The sequence below is a fragment of the Crotalus tigris genome, unplaced genomic scaffold (assembly GCF_016545835.1).
Source record: "Crotalus tigris isolate CLP2741 ecotype Arizona unplaced genomic scaffold, ASM1654583v1 scf7180000017536.10889498, whole genome shotgun sequence".
NCBI lineage: Eukaryota > Metazoa > Chordata > Lepidosauria > Squamata > Viperidae > Crotalus > Crotalus tigris.
The window spans coordinates 4,030,006-4,049,324 of record NW_024096460.1 but is presented as its reverse complement, the minus strand read 5'-3'; the positions used below and the strand labels follow the sequence as shown (position 1 = coordinate 4,049,324).

The following is a 19,319-nucleotide window of genomic DNA, read 5'->3' as shown; positions in this document are numbered from 1 at the left end:
GAAAACAGTTGCTCAGCCCAATGAAACTAGAAAGAGACTTAGAGCAACCCAGTCCTCCGGGAGTGGAAGGCAGCAGAGCTGTTAATACATCTAATAACAATAAAGTACCCTTCCTGAAATCCTTGGGGTGTGTTCCTTGAAAAGTGGACAAATTTGTTTTATAAACAACAAAACAAAACAACTAGGCAGACAGTTGATAGGTAGTCCTTGACTTACAACAGTTTGTTTAGTGACTGTTCGAAGTTGCACCGGCACTGAAAAATATGACTTATGATCATTTGTCACACTTTTGATCGTTGCAGGATCCCAGTGGTCACATGATCAAAATTTGGACCCTTGGCAACTGGCATGTACTTATGACAGTTGCAGTCTCAAGGTCATGTGATCACCTTTTGCGACCTTCTGACAAGCAAAGTCAATGGGGAAGCCAGATTCACTTAACAACTGTGTGACTAACAACTGCAGTGATTCACTTAATCATTGTGGCAAGAAATGACATAAAATGAGGCAAAACTCACTTAACAAGTATCTCACTTAACCACCGAAATTTTGGGCTGAATGATAGCCATAAGTAGAGGACTACCTGCAGTGATCAATGTCCCTCCCAAACTTGTCAGCACATAGTGGACCAGCAATATGACTGCTCTGCTGCAGATTTAACTCAGATATGTTATAATGTTGGAGTTGCAGGCTCTAACTATTGGAAGAAAAGAATACCTTTAGAATTATCTTCATTAAATCAGACCAGGCAGCCAAATTCTGACTTAAAAACTGGGGGGGGGGGAGAATATATTAGTTATAATGCTCAATACTGGAAACAGAATAAAAAATCTGAAGTATGAAAAAATTAAATATATAAGAATGCTAGGATATTTAAATCAACATTTATACAGATTCAACTGAGATACTATCAGATCTATCAGATTTTTCAGACTACACAATTTAACTGAATAATCATAGAGAGGAAAAACAGGAAGACTTTTGTCCTGATCTACCTTGGTCACAATCAGCAACAACAGAGTCTCAAGTCACAGTAATGCAAAATACAATTAGGTTAAAACGTATAGCTTGGTAGTCTGTCGTATAGATTACGACTAACAAATTAGTGGCAATAGTTCATACCTCCCTGTTTTGAAATGAATGTTTTCAGCCTGTGATACAGCACTGGCAGGAAAATATTCAGGTGGCATCAGAATTAAAAAAAACAAAACCAGAAACACAAAGCACATATAACCTCCTATAAGGAAAACCCCATGAGCTCTTTTCCACTGATATCACCATAAGGAGTCTTCCAGGGAAGCTACACAGATCAAACACATGATTTAAGAACTAACATTTCACTCTAGTTTAGATTGTATGCACCACAGGCTCAACCTCACTCCAATATGTCAACAGCCAGCATGCTGTGGGCATAGCAGGTGGGGAAAAAAGAAACAAAACATTTTTGATCTTAATGTATAAAGAAGAGATTAATGTATGAGGCCTCTTCCTCCTCTTAGAATCTGTTTCCTCCCATTATTTTAAACCACTTCTTAAGTGGATTGAAATGTGGATTGTTGCCTAAAGAGCAAAACTGTCATCTACACAGAATTTCTAACACACACACACACAGAGACAGATATGAATCCTGGCTTTTGCAATTTTTTGTATGCAGTGTGCAATTTTGACATCACAGAGTTTGTCAAAATTGTCTAAACCAACAAAGTGACACCTCAGTTTGCGCGTTCTCTTTGACTATATAGGCACCATTTCTTGCTTATGACTAAAGCTCCTTATTGCAGATTTAGACAATTTAGCCAACGATTAAAGTCCATCTCATCCCCCATGGCAACAATTCTAGATGCAGTTTCATTTGTGCCAGCCAATGGGAAGAGATAGATGCAGCTTGCTTAATCACCCATTTTTTTGCAGGACCATCTCTCACTGTGTTTTATGTGGCCAACAACCATATAGGAAATCTTTTTAAAGGGCATGGGGGATTACAAGAAGAAAGAAGAGTGTTGTTAGATTAGAAATCTTCTGCAGTTAGGAAAAGCTGGGAAGAAACTGTGGGAAGAAAATCCTGGATCCAAATCCATCCATTTTTTAAACTGGTTGAGTACCAATTTTTACTTCTCAAGGCATTGATCCATGAAATCATTGGCATGCAGATAAAGCCAATTTTCAAGCAATAACATGCTATAGCAAGTGTCCCAAATTTGGTGAATTGTTTTATTTACAAAATGATAAAAAAAAAAACAGAACACTTTTCTGAATTCTTGCCATACTAAATTTTTGGATATACAGTGATATACATCATACAACTATGAATATTTTTCCTATTTTTCATTTTTCCTATTTTAGGTATACATCACACAACTGTGAAGAATTTTCACCCAATTCTTCTAAGATTGCATGTGTTTCTGGCATTCTCCAAACTCTGAGTATTCTCCATAATATACATAGTGTCTATTCCATGCCCTTCTATAGAAATCACCAACCTAAAACATAAATTAAACCTAGCAGAGGCTGAAAAAAATGGCCCAACAAATTAAAAGGGCAAAACAAAACTTTTTTGAAAACACTAATAAACCAGATAGGTGGTTAGCATACAAATTTAAAAAATGAATGAAAGAAAAAATTGATGAACAAACTGCAATACTCAAAAGGCGATTTACAATTCCAAAATGGCACTCAAAAAAGACTTTTACGACACAGAAGAGACACTTTACGACTCAGAAGAAATTTCACAAGAAAAAATAAAGCAATACATAAAAAAATGACTTACCAAAAATCTCAGAGAATATCCAAAATATGCTAAATGAAAAAATATCAATGATGAAGGTAACAGAGGCCATAAAAAGGCAAATAAATGAATAAATGATAAGACCCCAGGTCCAGATGGGCTATCTGCAGAGTTTTTTAAATGCCTACAAGATATATTAAGCCCATTAATGAAAGAACCATGTAACGGTACTTTTAGAAGCTAAAATACCAGAAGAATATTACTTTAATACCCCAAAAAGACTCAGACTTGACACAGATAAAAAATTATAGACCAATATCTCAATTAAATGTGGATTATAAAATTTTTGCTTCAATAATAGCAGAAAGAGTAAAGAGATTTCTGATTGGCAGACCAAAACGGATTTTTACCTAAGAGACAAATAAAAAACAATTTATGAATGATTTTAGACACCTTGGAATACTATGAGATGCATCCAGGGAAGCAGATGGCGCTAATATTCCTAGATGCACAGAAGGCCTTTGATAACAAACTGGCAATTTATGATTCAACAACTAAATAAAATGGACTTTGGAGAAAACTTTATAAATACAATTAAAACAATCTATCATAGATAAATAACTAAAATAATTGTAAATGGAGATTTTACAGAAAATTTTAACATTAAAAAAAGCACAAGACAAGGATGTCCATTATCCCCATTATTATTTATATTAACACTGGAAGTATTAAATAGAAATATTAGGGAAGACTCAGAAATTAAAGGAATGAAGATAAAAGTTGAAAAATATAAACTACAAGCATTCGCGGATGACTTGGTTTTCATATTAGAAGAGCCACTTGTGTCAAGCCCCAAGCTTCTCAAAAAGATGGAAAAATTTGAATAAGTGGCAAGAATGAAAATAAATAGAGAAAAGACCAAAATGATAACCAAAAACCTTACAGATAAACAAAAAAAAATCAATTGTCAGAAAAAACAGATCTTCAAATAGTTAAGAAAGTTAAATACTTGGGGATATACTTAATGGTAAGATGTGCAACAATAAAAGACAATTACACAAAACTATTAAACAAATAAAACTAGACCTGGATAAATGGAAAAACCTATGATTCTCAATGTTAGGGAGAATAGCAACGATGAAGATGAATATCTTATCAAAATTACTCTTCTTATTTCAAACAATACCTATAAAATTGGGGAATTTTTTTTTTGATGAACTAAATGCTTTGATCTTAAAATTTATTTGGCAAAGAAAAAAAAGTCAGAATTAGATTGAAAATGCTACAAGAACCAAAAGAAAATGGAGGATTTGGGCTGCCAGATTGGGCCCTATACTATCAAGCATCTGTACTAATATGGATAAAAGAATGGATAACCCTTAGACATAAAAGACTACTATACCTAGAAAGGCATGACCCACAACTTGGATGGCATGCCTTCCTATGGTATGGGAAGAATAAAATACATAGATACTTTCAAAACCACAATATAAGAAACACACTTCTTTTAGAATGGGAAAAGATAAAAGCAAAAATTTACATAAAAATGGCTTTCAACAATGTTTGTTCACCCAAACCTAATTAATTATGAGCAAATTGTGACTTATAAAGACATTTTGAATATTGAAGGTAAACTAAAATCTAGACAAGAACTAGAAGAACAGGTTATTGATCTATCATGGTGGTCACATCTGCAAATTCAAATGAGATATGAAAAAGATTCTAAAACATCTGGATTCTATAAAGAACAGACAGAATTTGACCATATACTATTGGCATCAGCTGAAAAATTGATTAAAAAAGTGTATAAGTACATGCTAAGTTTAAAGATGGAAGAGGAACAAGTTAAAGAAACAATGATAACATGGGCAAAAAACTTTGGGCATAACAAAGAGTTAGAAAACTGGCAAAGACTTTGGGAAAGAAATTCTAAAATAACAAAGGCGGTGGCTTACAAAGAAAACTTATATAAAATGTTTTACAGACAGCAGTTACCACCTGTGAGGTTAGCAAAAATGTTTAAAAATATGTCTAGCAATTGTTGGAAATGTAGACAAAAACCAGGCACATATTATCATCTTTGTTGGACATGCCCTAAGGCTAAAAGATTTTGGTCAAGAACACATATATGGTTAGAGAGAATGACAAAAATGACATGTAGCTTTTAAGCCAGAATTATTTCTATTAGGTATAATTGCAGGAAATTATGAGAAAGAATGTGTATATTTAATGTTACATGTATTAATGGCAGCGTGAATTGTATTTGCTCAACTTTGGAAAGATGAAGAATTACCAGCGAACGAAGACACATTCAGGAAAATTTTGGACTGTGTAGAAATGGACAGACTTACATTGAAAATGTAGGAGAAAGAAGATTCAGAATATTTTAGAACATAGGATACATTTTATCAATGGCTAAAAAAATGAGATAGAGAGAAAGGAGTTTAACATGTATTAGTAAGCTAAATATTGGAACCCAGACAACATGTGGCTGATAAAATATTAAGGATTTGATTATAAAAATTAATAAAATATGGTTATAAAAAAAGAAATCACCAACCTCATTTATATTTCTAAAATATATTGATTAGACTGTGAAAATCATTTTCTGTATAAGAAAATGGCAGCCAAATGTATTCCTGTGATCAAGTTCATGTGATAGTCAGTTTCAAAACATATCTGCAAAGTGGAATGTGACCACATCTGAGATTAGAGAAAAGAAACTTTCACATGCTTTTTTCTATCTTTCTACATAGCAATAGACCAAAGTCATTCAGCATCACCACTCAGAAAAATGTATTGTTAAAGTAAAAGCAGCAACACAGTTTTTAAGCACACAAACTGCAGGCAGAGGAGATACCTCAGTATTTAAGGAGTTGAAAGAAGACAAGGTAATTTGTCTGGCTAGCTTCAGGGCTTCTATCCTCATTGCAGCAAATTCTAATTCCTCCTGCCAGTGAGATGGTTGTGACAATGTACAGGGAAAATCCATTAAGCACGATGCAAAGACAAATGCCCATAGTTGCAGAATACATTAGAATAATTGTTTTAGGATATTGCATATATATTGGCTGAGGTCCACATACTCTATTAGGCTATGATGGGTTTTAACTACCAATAACTGACAAAACCACACTGGCTGATCCACCAACACAACATGCTAAGGCAAGAGAATTACATTATAGTTCATTGTGTTGCAAGATTTAAGGAGAAATAACATGAAATATTTAACCCGCAATCATCTCTTTTAATTTTTTCATTAACGGTAAAATCCTTTCTGATATACATTTATTCCTCAGGGAGCTAATTACACATACCTGAGATACAGCTATAAACTACATGTTGAATGTTTAGTATCTATGAAATGTCGCCAAAATGATCTTAAAAGGGGTATTTATAGTTAAGCGGAGCTAAACACTGTAACAGCTATAGCTGAAAGGGAGGGGCGGGGCAAGGGCATGTCAAAATCTGTAAAATGGCAGATGCAGCATCATTATTTAATCTCCATTCACCTGACATGACCAGAGAGTTGGGTAGATGAAATGTATAATGTAAAGATGTAGACAGATACATCATTCACAGATCAGATTATTTGAAAGGAAGATATACATATGTGAAACTATGTAAAATCAATATATTATGTACCCACTTTTTCTTTGGACATAAGCAAATTCAATATGTTTGTGCATGTGTGTGTATGTGTGTGTGTGTGTGTGTGTGTGTGTGTGTGAGAGAGAGAGAGAGAGAGAGAGAGAGAGAACAAACAATTTTTAGGTTTTTTTAATGGCAGAGTTTTGCTACACTTTAGAAACCTGCCCTTATCACACCAGAACATTCATAAGGAGCACAATCAAATCTGCATTACAAACCTGAAGTTTCTGAGCAAATACTGGGGGATTCTTTTCTGCTAAGTCAGGCTCCAGATACTGAAGCTGATCACATACTAAAGGTGGATGAGATATCCTACTAAGGAGAGCATCAGCAGAAACATAGGAATCTTCAGGACTGATCTGAAGAGCAAGAAAGATAAGGAAATTGAGAGAACTACTCATGATTAAAACCACTCACTAGCTCCTGTAAATATATGACAAACGACAACCAAATCTGAAGTAAAATATATATCTTTTCAGCTAGACTATAAAAACTTGAGATCTGGCAAGAAAAAAAAAATAAAATTGAACTGCTTGGAATAGTTCACATGTAGATTTTTCTTAAAAAAACATTTAAGACAATTCTATTATACTCTTTTTAACTAGTGAAATAATTCCTTTTCCAAAGAGCTTTTTGCAGACTGCTAACACTAGATGTGTAAGGACCACAAATCCCAATCAGGTTTGGGAAAGTCAGCCCATAGCAGAGTTTCCCAAATTAGAGCTGGGAAACTTTTTTGGGAACTAATTTTTCATTATTTATTTGTTTGTTTGCTTGTTAAAGAGATGGGATTTGCACAAGTCTATCAGAGTAGGGAGAATATTTTTATATTTTCCAAGAAATGGCCCAGTGTTATTTCTCCACTCTTAGGGAAATGATAATCTAGAGCAGAGGTTTTTAAACTGGAGTATGTTCTGAGTAAGGGAGCAATTTGTAATTGCTTGTTTATGTGTTGAAGATCCAGTTTGGGGCTGCTAAGATGGTCATGCCAAGTTCTTTGGCACTATGAACAGGATGGAGTAGAATCCCTGTCCCTCTTGTCCCATTGGTACCGGCTCTATGGCACAGATTTCCAAGAGGTGCTGGATGGCCTCTTTGATGAGGCCTCTTTTGATCGGATCCTTGGGTAATGGGCAAGGTATGAAGTGGCTCGGGGGTTTGGAGGTGAATCCCAGAGAAAGGCCGAATCTGACAGTGTTTAGGACCCAAAGATCCGTGGTGGTGGCTTATGCCATCTGTGCGCGAAAAAAGCCAGCCTGCCACCAATGGGGGAAGATCCCCCGCTGTCACTTGGATTTACGAAAGGGGCGGCCCCCCGCTCCTTGAAAGGGCTGCTTCGATTAGAATTGTCATCTATATCTGTCCCTGTTGCCGGACCTGTCAACCTGGCGGTCTGATCTGGGCTGAAACGGACGGGAAAATGAAGTAAGGTCTGGGCCTGCTTCGGATCAAAAAGATTGCCTACAAGTATAAGTAGGGGCTCTCCTCTCGACCCTCTTTGAGAGGTGAGCCATGATCTTGTGTGTCCTTATTTTTTATTAAGTAAGGGCTAAAGGCCTCACCGAAAAGTAGGCCACCCCTGTAAGGTGCAGCTGCTAATCGCCACTTTGCCTTGATGTCCGCTCGCCATTGTCTGAGCCACAGTAATCTGCGGGCTGTGATATTAGATGCTATTGCTCTGGCAGAGTAATTGGTGGTGTGCAATGATGAATCTGCCATGAATTCTGTTGCAGCCACTATCCTCCTTAAATCCTGGTGGATTCTTTCCTCCTCTGGGGAAACTCTGGCCTGGAGCTGGCACAGCCAAAGCATAGAAGTTCTAGCAAAGAAGGAGTTAGATATGGCTGCCCTTATCGCCTATGCTGAGGCCTGATTTGTTCTGCGGAAGGTAAGTTCCGCCTTCTTGTCCTCTGACCTCAAGGCCTCCGCCGCATCCCCAGATACCGTGGATGGTGAAAATAGAGCCGCTAGTGGCTCATCTACTGCCAGAACCTCTATCACCTCCAATAAGGCAGAATCTATGTTGAACAGCTTCTTGTTTGTCCCCCCCCATTGAAGGGAAGGACCCTGGTGCTCCCCAATTTTTCTGAATTGTATTAAAAGAGAGAGGGGGCAGGGAATATACTGCTGTGTGTAGGTGGGTTCCAAGAACACCCTGCTATTAATATCCTGACTTGTAGAGGGTCCCTCTTGAGGGATCCTTGGCCTCTTAATCTTTGCTGTGCTGCTGGCCTTGTGGAGCAGGGATTTAAAGAGGGTCGGATTGAAGAGGCCTATGAATGGTGGGGAGTCTGGGGATATGTCTTCATCCTCTCACAACCCCTGATCCATTTGTTCGTAGTCCCCAGTGGGGGACCTCGTGCTTCTAGAAGAACGAGATGGGGAAATGGATCCCTGGTATGCTGTGTCTTCCTCTTGGGAAAGGTAGGATCAACCCCTTGACATTACAAACCCGGCCCTGGGCCTATTATCCATTGTGGAGGCAATGCCCTGAGCGACGGCCTGAGATATCAGGGACTGTAAGTGTTCAGATGATAAGGCTCCCTGGCCGTCTGAGGGACGAAGTCCCTCTGCTGTGTGAGTAAAGAGTGCCTCCAGGCTTTCAGGCCTTTCACTTAAGGGGGATCTCTCTGTCTGTTCTGCATCGGCCTCTGTTTCTAGAGGTTCCTGAGTAGACTGCAGAAGCCAAATATCTCAATTTCTGTGTAAGCAGGAGAAGCTATTTCATCTCCTGCTGTGTTTTGTCTCTTTTCAGCCCTGGAAAATTGTTTCTCTAGGGTCTGGTGTCTTCATCTTGCCTTCTTATCAGCAGCCTTAGAGGATCTTTTGCCAGATATATTGCTTTGGCCTTGATCCTTCCTGCTGCTTCCTGATTGGATGATCTTGACCTCTTACATACAGGGGGACTGATGGAGGTATCCTGTGCCATTTGAGCAACATTGGTGTTTGCCATTGCCAAAAGAGATGTCTCAGCATTGAGACTGAGAGTAATCTCGTAATGAGGAGCCTGGTAATAGGTCAGCTTTGGCTATAAAGCCACTTGGTACTGACTGGAACCACTCCAAAGTGGTAAGCCCAAATTAATGGTACAACCGCACTTCTGTGCTCCACTTAGTGGCCAACTCTTGTTAACTTGCTGGTGGCAGCGAGATCAAGTTAATGATACAACCTGCACACAATTGTTGGGCAGACAGATCAGATCCTTTCTGATGTCGTGAAATCCTTCCTCTTCTCTCTCTCTTTTTTCTTAAAAATGTGAAAAATGCGGAAAAATCCGTGAAACTGAGCCGGATTCTCAGTGGCTCAGATGGTGCGGGGGGATGAGATTATCCCTGAACTGAGATAATTCTGCTGCTGAGAGGGCGGCGTGCCCTCCCTTTCCCTCCCCTGGTCAGACATTCTCCAGTTCGTGTGCTTTCCCTGAATCAATTTAGAGAAGATCGGAACTAAAATTCACTGTGCTGGTCCCAGCTGGCTTCGGCTTGCCGCCGATGCGACGGTCAGCTGTCTGATGCCCGGCTTGTTCAGGACTCTGAGAGGGAGCTGGCAAGATGGTTCTTTTAAATTTCGCGGCTTGAAAAATGGCAGCCACAAGCTTCCCCTTTAATTTGCTGCCATACAGGAATTAGTTTGTTGGCTGATAGCAAGCGCTATGGTGGTTCTTTATCCTCTTGGGGGGAGAAATTCCTCCCTCCCCACGCTGAAAGCCCACGTGGTGCCAAAAATGGTGACTGGCCCCTTTGTTAGCTTGCCGAGTGACTAAGCTAAGGCTTCAGTGGAAGCCTGCCGGATCCGCTCCGAGTGGCTATGAGCCACAGCGAACGACAGCTGTTTGCTTTCTATCTCTTCCTCTAAGGGGGAATAAAAAATAAATTAAATACGATCTGATCTAAGGCGATCTGGATCCTAGAGCCAAGTAGTGTGTCCTCTTGGGCGAAAGACTAAGTCGTGACTGGGTTAATGGCCACAGGGAGAGAGGTGTGGCAACTTGGCTGACTTAGTCTATGGGGGCAGAAGACGAAGCAAACCCATTGGTGAATTCTCCACTCGTCATGCTGGAGAATAACAGAATCTGGGTTTTGTTGGTTTTTTTTTTTTTTTTTGAGGAGGGAATGGCATTACTGAAGACTGGGAAAAGGAGTAATTAGGTCAAACAGTTTCAGACCAGCGATCTACAGCAATCTTGCTTTACCGTCAAGCTAGATGCCCAATGAAGAGATGTTCCAAACCCTTGATAACTTACTATGTTGTCTGAAGCACTTCCTATGGACACAGATTCCAGTTCTTTTGTTTTATCAGACTGTACTGATGATTCTTGGTTAGCTACTAGGCATCGTGAGGCTGGGTGCTGTAGTTTTATACCACAGGTAAGCTGACTTTCTGTTTCTTCCAGACTTGACCTAAGGGAAAGAGAATAGTACGTTTTTGAACTGGAGAACTGAAAATATTCATTGATTGTCGATTTACCTACATATTATTTTATTACAAAGCAGGCTAATTCTCAAGATTATGATTAGCATTTCTGTTTAAAATTAGCATTTGTTTAAAATGATTGGCATATCATGTGGTCTTATTTCAGACTAAGCAGACAGCATCTGAATGGCAGGCTTATGAGCCAAGTGAACAATATGATTACATTCTATCTATACTAAAACTATGATGCAATATTTTCATTTTTTATTTCATTCTATCGTTAAATCCATTTCTGCCAGCATTACTACTCTATATGAATATCGCATCTATTAGATATTTAAAGTTGTAGGTAATCGATCTCTTTATGAATTATTTCTAAGTTGCCGTTTTCTCCTCTTGGTCATTAATGGGGTTGACATATTAAATGTTAACTGATTTTATCCTATGCCATTCCAAAGTGTACCCAACTAAAGAATTTAACACATTATCATGCAGTATGTGGAACAATACAAAGCTTCAAGAAAAGTTATTTCTAGCTCTGATTATTTCATATTTTTTACAACTGTTTTAATAGATAATGCAACAAAGTACCCAGAACAAGGAGTTGTAGAATCTGATAAACGGGCTGGTGGAGACTTGATTGGACTCTCTTGCTGAGCGTTGAACATAAGGTACAAAGATTGCTTTGTCTGGCCATCATCATCCTTGAGGTCAAAGAAAATATAAGAGCAATGTTACTATATATCTTTTCCTGGAACAATGTCTCCTAACTACCCTATCATGAAACATATTACAATGCTAAAAGTAATTCCCAAAATTCAGATATATTAAATTAAGTACAGAATAAGTTGGCAAAACCTTTTAGCTGTTCTGCATGCAAATGAATAGCTCGACTGTGACTTTCCTCTATGTGTACCATAGAGAAATACTGTAAGAGGAAACAACAAAAATTCCACAAGTAGAAACTTACGGCTATGGAAGAACCTATTTTTTCCATGTATTCTATTTCATATGTGTTGCCATATTCCAGCTCTGAAATACAAAGTAAAATGTCTTTAGTAAGGAAAAGAAAAAGTTTTCTTATGGACAGCATACATTCTCTAGACATTAAAATCAGGGTAATAAATTATAAGCCAGAACGTGCTGAATAAAGATTTTTGGCCAAGTCAAAGGTTAAAAGCATAAACTAGGACCAAATTATAATGTAGGCCCTTACATTAAATATGTGTTCTTCATTTCTTCTTCATCTATTTTTGTCAAATTAACTCAAGGGTGATGGTGATGATTTTTTTTCTAAAAAACAACACCATAAATATCCAATTCAATTTTTAAACTATTAATATATATATATATATATATATATATATATATATATATATATATATATAAATGGAGAATCATATTTATATGCTGCATTCTCAAACAGTACTACTTAACATGATAATGCATCTTTTATGTATGAATGGTGTTTATATTTATTATTGTTTGCTCTGGAATGTTAGAGATGATAGGTGTACATTTATATGGGGAAAAACTACATCCTTTGATTATTACATGAGATGTAGGAAAATAATGAGAAGGAAGGACTCACTGGAGAAGGGCCTAATGCTGGCAAAGATGGAGGGCAATAGAAGAGGGGGATGACAGAGAATGAGATGGCTGGATGGAGTCACTGAAGCAGTAGGTGTGAACTTAAATGGACTCCAGAAGATGGTAGAGGACAGGAAGACCTGGAGGAACGTTGTCCATGAGGTCGCGATGGGTCGGACACAACTTCGCAATTAACAACAACAACAAAGGAAAATACTACTGGTCCAAAAAATATTTTTAATAAGTCTAATAAATCAAAGCTAGGGTATCTGCATGATTATCTGTAAGGGAAAAGGTGTTGATGTCTTTTCCAGCGTTCTTTCTTTCTTTCTTTCTTTCTTTCTTTCTTTCTTTCTTTCTTTCTTTCTTTCTTTCTTTCTTTCTTTCTTTCTCACATTATTTATACAATGTCTTTCCTTATTTAAAAGAAAGTACTACCATCTGGAATTGCCAGACTATATGCCTATTTTGTACTTCTGCTTCTGTTTCCAGAAACAGCTATGAGAACATTCAGAAGCATTCAATTAAACACAAGCTAGCCCTCTCTCAGTGGGAGAAAAATGCTGCTATCCTAAGCATTTGCTTAGAAAACTGATATTCAGCAGCAAGAGGCAGATCAGTGGTTTATGGTAGGAGAAATGAAGGAAGCTTCAGCTGCTACTGAACATTTGAACAAGAAATGAGCCTGGAGAGGACTCAGAGCAAAAGAGACTGATGCTCAAAGGTTACCCCACCCTTCCTTCCTTCCTTCCTTCCTTCCTTCCTTCCTTCCTTCCTTCCTTCCTTCCTTCCTTCCTTCCTTCCTTTTTTTAATAGATATTTTTATTGAGTTTTATAAAGGTAATAAAGGGATAGGGTCAAAAAGGGTAAGACACAGGGAAACATACAAAAAGGTTAAACCAGGGGAAAGGGGTAACACAAAAGTGGGATTAATCCCACAAAATAACATCGCTTCAGCAAGTCCACCAGTCCGCGTTTACATATTAAATCTTAATAATTACTCTATTATTAAACAACTTTCCATAAAATCATGTAAATAACAAATTGGTCAATAAATCTCATTCATTTCACTACTTAAAATGCTTAGTATTAATTATAATCACTTTAAAATAATAATATATTACATATTAATTATAGTTTACCATCTTGTTTAAGATCACAAATATACAAAGAGGAAGAAGAAGAAGAAGAAATAAGAACAAGTTCATACAAATAATCATGGAATACAAATAAAAATTATCAATTATCTCTTTAAATTCTATAACCTTTTCTCATTCTAGCGTGTTTCTAACCAATAATAAAAATTTCCCCATGTTTTAAAGTAAATTGTGTTTTCTTTCTCTTTCATTTCTAAAGTCAGTCTATCCATTTCTGCACATTCGAGTATTTTTGTTATTATAGTCTGATCATTTTTCCAAAATTGGGCAAATATTATTCTTGCGGCTGTCAACACATGCAATATTAAATACTCATTCTCTTTTCCATAATTCAAACCTAATATTCCTAACAAACAGAGTTCTGGTTTAAATTCTATCTGTATTTTAATCATCTTTTCTAGCCACATATGGATCTTAAATCAAAACTTTTTAGCATTAGGACATATCCACCAGAGATGGTAATAAGTGCCTGGTTGTGGTTGCTTTCTTTCAATGATCATTACACCCAACTGCTTTTTTCTATACAAAATTGTCTAAATGTGTGTCTGCCCTGCTAAATAATAAACAGATATCCCCCCCCCAAAAAAACCCCACCTGGCCAGGAGAACATTGTACACCAGAGAAAGGATTAAGCCCTCCAGTTATGTGTCTGTTTTTTGCTGGAAATTATACTCCCATTTTTATACCTTGAATTGTCATGACCTGGCCTGTGTTCTGTCTGTACTTCCCACTCTGATCTTTTTTAAACTTTCTTGCTTAAAATAAGTAACTGCAGCTTAAAATAGAAGGAATCAACATTTATAAGATGGGAGAAGAGCTCATAAACTCCTATGAGGCAGAAGTCCATGTACATAATATATAAACAGCTTCAACTGTTTTATATCGTTGTTTGGAAATATATTTAGCTGAAATCATTTGTCCTCTATATTTAAAACGCAAAGTGTCATGGAGGTAAGAAATATCTTCATTTTTTAAAAAAGGTATTTCATGAAAAGAACAAATTGAAATCATTGCTATGTTTGTATTATGTAATGCTTTTGAGCAGTATTTTAAGAATCCAGAATAAATTCAATCTTGCTGCTTATGTTTAATCACCAGTGGTACAGATCAGTTATAGCAAAATGCCTGGGACTGCAATCTAATACGTTCCCTTTACAAGTATCATGAATTCCTCATTGTCTTTTGTTCAGGGTGAATATTCTACAAAGAAGAGGGGGTCAACCTATTTTCCAAAGCATCAGAAGGCAAGACAAGAAACAATGGATGGAAACTAATCAAGAAGAGAAGCAACCTATAACTAAGACAGTGAGAACAATTAACCAGTGGAATGGCTTGCCTTCAGAAGTTGTAAGTGCTCCATCACTGGAGGCTTTTAAGAAGAGACTGGAATGGTATAAAGTCTCATGCTTGTGTAGGCGGTTGGACTAGAAGACCTCCAAGGTCCCTTTCCAATTCAGTTATTCTGTTATTATTCTAAACTCTTCTATGTGTGTGATTTATATGTAGAAAGGAATGAAATACTGTATGTCAATCTATAGAGGCCTGGATTATTCTCTTTGTAACACTTTTGCACATTCTGTCATAAAATACATTGGATAATTAAATGAATGCTATAAGCAAATCCTGCCATAATCATAGAAAAATGTGTTAATTATGGCATTTGTTAGATGAAATATTTCTGGAACTTTTAAAGGCAAACATGATATCATTTAAATATCTTACATCAATTGTTGCTAGTTAAATTCTAATTAATTTAATAATAAAATAAAATAGCTATTTTCTAGTTAAATCCTAACTAATTTAATAATAAAATAAAATGGCTGTTTTCTATTATTTAAATCAACTTAAAAACAAAAACAAAATCTGCTATTCCAAACATATGGACATGTTTCTAATAGTAATGTAATAATAAAGTTAACATCAAAAATGAACTTAAAATGAAAATTAATTAAAAACAAGCAAACTCTGGAATAAATTTCCCACACACTATTTTTATAAAATAGAATTTCTACTGGCAATGTTTAATGGAAAAGACTAGTTTTTCCAGCCTGGGGAATTGAGGGTGGGGTCCAAATTGGTTTCATTCTAACCTACATATCTACTGTGTAAGACAGGCATGTCAAACTTGCGACGTCACGTGACGTCGCACAACGTATTGGAGCTTTTCCCCCATTCCTGGCAATGGGGTTGGTGCGGTTTCCTGGTCACGCATCCAGCCCGTGGGCCCCTGGTGTAGGAGAAGAAATGGCAGAAGCTGGGGGTGGAGTTAAAAGAGGGATAAGTTCAGAATCCCTACATAGCCCCAATCATACTAATAACCCCCTTTGAATTCTGTGTACCCTCATCTAACTCCAAGCAGTGCTAACCATTGTTTGAGATGATTTCTGTACAGGAATAATTCAGTTTAATTGAACCTTCCTGTGTGGATCTGGTTTTTCCCACCTGACAACTGAGAGCAACTGATTGAGGATCATGGGAACTGATATCCAGAATACCTGCACAGCTTCAAGATGGGAAAAGTTGACCACAGGCACATGGAGCTTATATTACTTGGTATTCTTTAAATATATTCTGAAATTTTTACCATAAATACAGTTGAGTTTTAGAAACTAGGGCTGATAAGCATTTAACCCTTGATATTCCCAAATATTATGCAAGCTAGCAATTCAGAACAAAATTATATATATATTTCATAACTGAAATGCTTAATTATATTGAGGAGGAAAGCAAGAAAGAATTCTAATGAATTAACAAAAGTATAAATACAACAGGACTAGTGAGGTATTTGGGTGTTAGTTTCACTATTTAATTACAACACAGCCACCTGAAGGTTCTCCCTTTGCTAATTGGCATTCTTATCTCAATATTCAGCTAACAGGAAAAAGTAGTGCAAATTCTCAGATCCCTTTAATTACTTTGAAGCCTCCAAATGAAGCCCATAGGAGATTCCAAGGGGAAGTATGATTATGTTTAAAAAACCTCCACAGAGGAAACACTATCCTAATTAATAGGCAATCTGAGCCACACATAATCCAGTAGACAAATCAGTATTTATACTGAGGTTAAATGCCAGCCTGCATTGACCTTAAATCCTATGTTACCAATATAATAAGGTACCTTTGACCGAAAATCTTGCTTAAAAATTTTACTTATGTTCCATAACTACCACACTCTTATTTTATTTTTATTCCAGCCTGTTTTCAGGAAGTTCAAGATAGAATAAATATTCTTTTTTTCTTATTGCAATGTTATTCTTACAATAAGCTGCTATGACAGGTATATCTATATCAGTGGTTCTCAACCTGTGTGTCGGGACCCCATTTGGGGTCGAATGACCATTTCACGGGGGTCGCTAAACAACGCAGTCCGCCATTTTTTCCCCCTTTTCCTTAGCTGTGCTACTCCCTTTTATTCTATTGGCTTTCAAAAGCCAATAGGAATTGTCCAGGCTGTCTCTGCCCTGCTGAGCCTGCCAAAAGTCCCATTCTGCAAACAGTGCTACACCAGTTGAGTAGTCCTCGACTTACGACCGGTTGAGTAGTCCTCGACTTATGACCAGTTGAGTAGTCCTCGACTTATGACCGGTTGGGGGTTGCAGCATTAAAAAGGTTGAGAACCACTGATCTATATGAAGATGACTGGATTAAGGTCACACTGTGACTCAGAGAGGAGTAGGTATTGAACCATAATGTGTTGGTCCCAGATAGAAATTACAACAATTCTAATAGGATGGTTCCTTCAAGAAAGGATACCATTTCCTTTAAATATTAGGTAATTATTCTTTAACTAGTACCTTCACAAAAATCCAGTCTAAAATCTAAAATGATTTTAGATTGGATTTTTGTGAAGGTACTAGTTAAAGAATATTTAATCCTCAACATCTTATTATGATATTAGTCAAAAATGATTTTTTTTCTCAAGATAGTTGGTTCTTGTAGGTTAAGTGATTGTTAAAATTAATGTTCTATTAGGAAGTTCAATGCTGTTTCACATGAATATTTTAAATTGTTTTTTACTACTACTTGGCACTTTTTCTCCTAGATGTACCCTAAAGTCAATGAGTTCTTGCGGGGACTGTATGAAGTAAGAGCAAATAGAATCATTAGACTTAAGGAAACATTTTAAGTTACATAAGAAATCAAAACTGGCAGAAATGTTCATCTCAAGAGAAAATGCAAATATATGCTCAGGTTTGGTCACAAAATGCTTACTGTCTATACAGTATTATATCAATTTTCATATTTATGGTCCTTCCTTATCTGATAGTAAAGAGAACGTGTGCCTTCTTAGTAGCGACCATCACATTATGGAATAGACTGAGTGTGCCTAGTACAGTGGTTCTCAACCTTTCTAATGCTGCGACCCCATAATACAGTTCCCTATGTTGTGGTGACCCCCAACCACTTATACATCACCGAGTGCCAGGGGCGTGGCCAAAGAAAAGGGGGAAAAATGGTGGACAGCCTTGTTTGGCGACCCCCGTGAAATGGTCGTTTGACCCCAAATGGGGTCCCGACCCACAGGTTGAGAACCACTGACCTACCTTGCTTTTGGCATTCCTAAAAAAAATATTGAAGACACTTCTTTTCCACCAGGGATTGAATTATTAGTATGAATTATTTCAATGTTCTTTTAATGGTAGGGAGGAGAGTTATGATTTCAAATTACTTTGATTTCTTTTTACTTATACTAGCTTCTATAGCCTGCTAAACTCAAAATACTCTGGGTCGATAAATTAAAATTATCAATGGAACAATATATTCAAACTGTAAAAACAATACTAGAAATACATCAATAATAATAAATAGTCTAAAATGGATACTAGTAAAACAAAGCTAGGTTGAGGGCTTGGTGAAATAAAATTAAATGTATTTTAAAAATCATAAAGAAGGAAGCTCTATGGATCTCTGAAGGTGAGGAGTTCAAAAGTATGGGGGCTACAGAGAGAAGGCCCATAATCTAATCCAGTGTTTCCCAAACTTGACAATTTTAAGGCATGTGGACTTCAACTCCCAGAATTCCACAGCCAGCGTTGCTGGCTGTGGAATTCTGGGAGTTGAAGTCCTCATGCCTTAAAATTGTCAAGTTTGGGAAACACTGATCTAATCCAAATCCTTTTCTTTTCAGAAAAAGGGGAAACTCTTAATAGGCCTTTCTGACATCTTCTCAGAAAACATGTTTATGTTGATGTTTCATTGTAAACTGCCCGGAGTCTAGATGAGTGGATGATTTGATAAATAAATCAAATTAGCATCCTTGCTAGTTAAATGCACAATGCTGCATGAAGACAGCATTTGTTGACAATGAGATGCGGTGAAAGATAAAAGTTCTGAGTTGATTTATTTATTATAATAATTACAATAAAAGTATCACTAAATCAATAAATATTGAGAAGTACCTCTGTTCATGCTTAGCTAAAGCCTCTCTTGATTACATGCCCATTACAATGAATATACTGAGTGGGTGGTAACCCAAAGGTAAAAGATATTTCCAACCTTCTGAATACCACCCTTTTCCAACCTGATCTTTGTGATGAGTTGGGACAACATCAGACTGTCACAGGTTCCGACTAATGAAGCACTTCAAAGAACTTTCAGGCATGTTTCCTAAAGTTTTATTTCAGAGCTACAATTTTGCCAGTCACCATGATGGACGTGTTGATGCCAGAATCTGACTTCCTGTCGCTGGCATCAACCTTTTCTTGTTAAACCCCTCCTTTGTCTTGCAGTCACAAGTCACATTATCCAATTAGTGTGAAGGTCAAAAGTTTACTTCCTCTTTCT

The 19,319-nt window shown here is 37.0% G+C and overlaps 1 protein-coding gene across 9 annotated transcripts in view; it reads right to left on the bottom strand.

Moving 5' to 3' along the window:
• The window catches only part of TACC2 (transforming acidic coiled-coil containing protein 2), a 192,923-nt gene that overhangs the window by 21,105 nt on the left and 152,499 nt on the right, over positions 1-19,319 (bottom strand). For 7 of the 9 annotated variants that reach the window (XM_039336549.1, XM_039336620.1, XM_039336137.1 and 4 more), the window contains 5 exons: positions 11,760-11,821; positions 11,381-11,493; positions 10,620-10,776; positions 6,595-6,735; positions 5,586-5,675 (listed from right to left, as the gene is read on the bottom strand). In XM_039336549.1, coding sequence (XP_039192483.1) covers positions 5,586-5,675; positions 6,595-6,735; positions 10,620-10,776; positions 11,381-11,493; positions 11,760-11,821 — 563 coding nt within the window. The remainder of the gene's footprint in view (positions 1-5,585; positions 5,676-6,594; positions 6,736-10,619; positions 10,777-11,380; positions 11,494-11,759; positions 11,822-19,319) is intronic. The other 2 variants (XM_039336318.1, XM_039336473.1) reach the window with 2 other exon arrangements.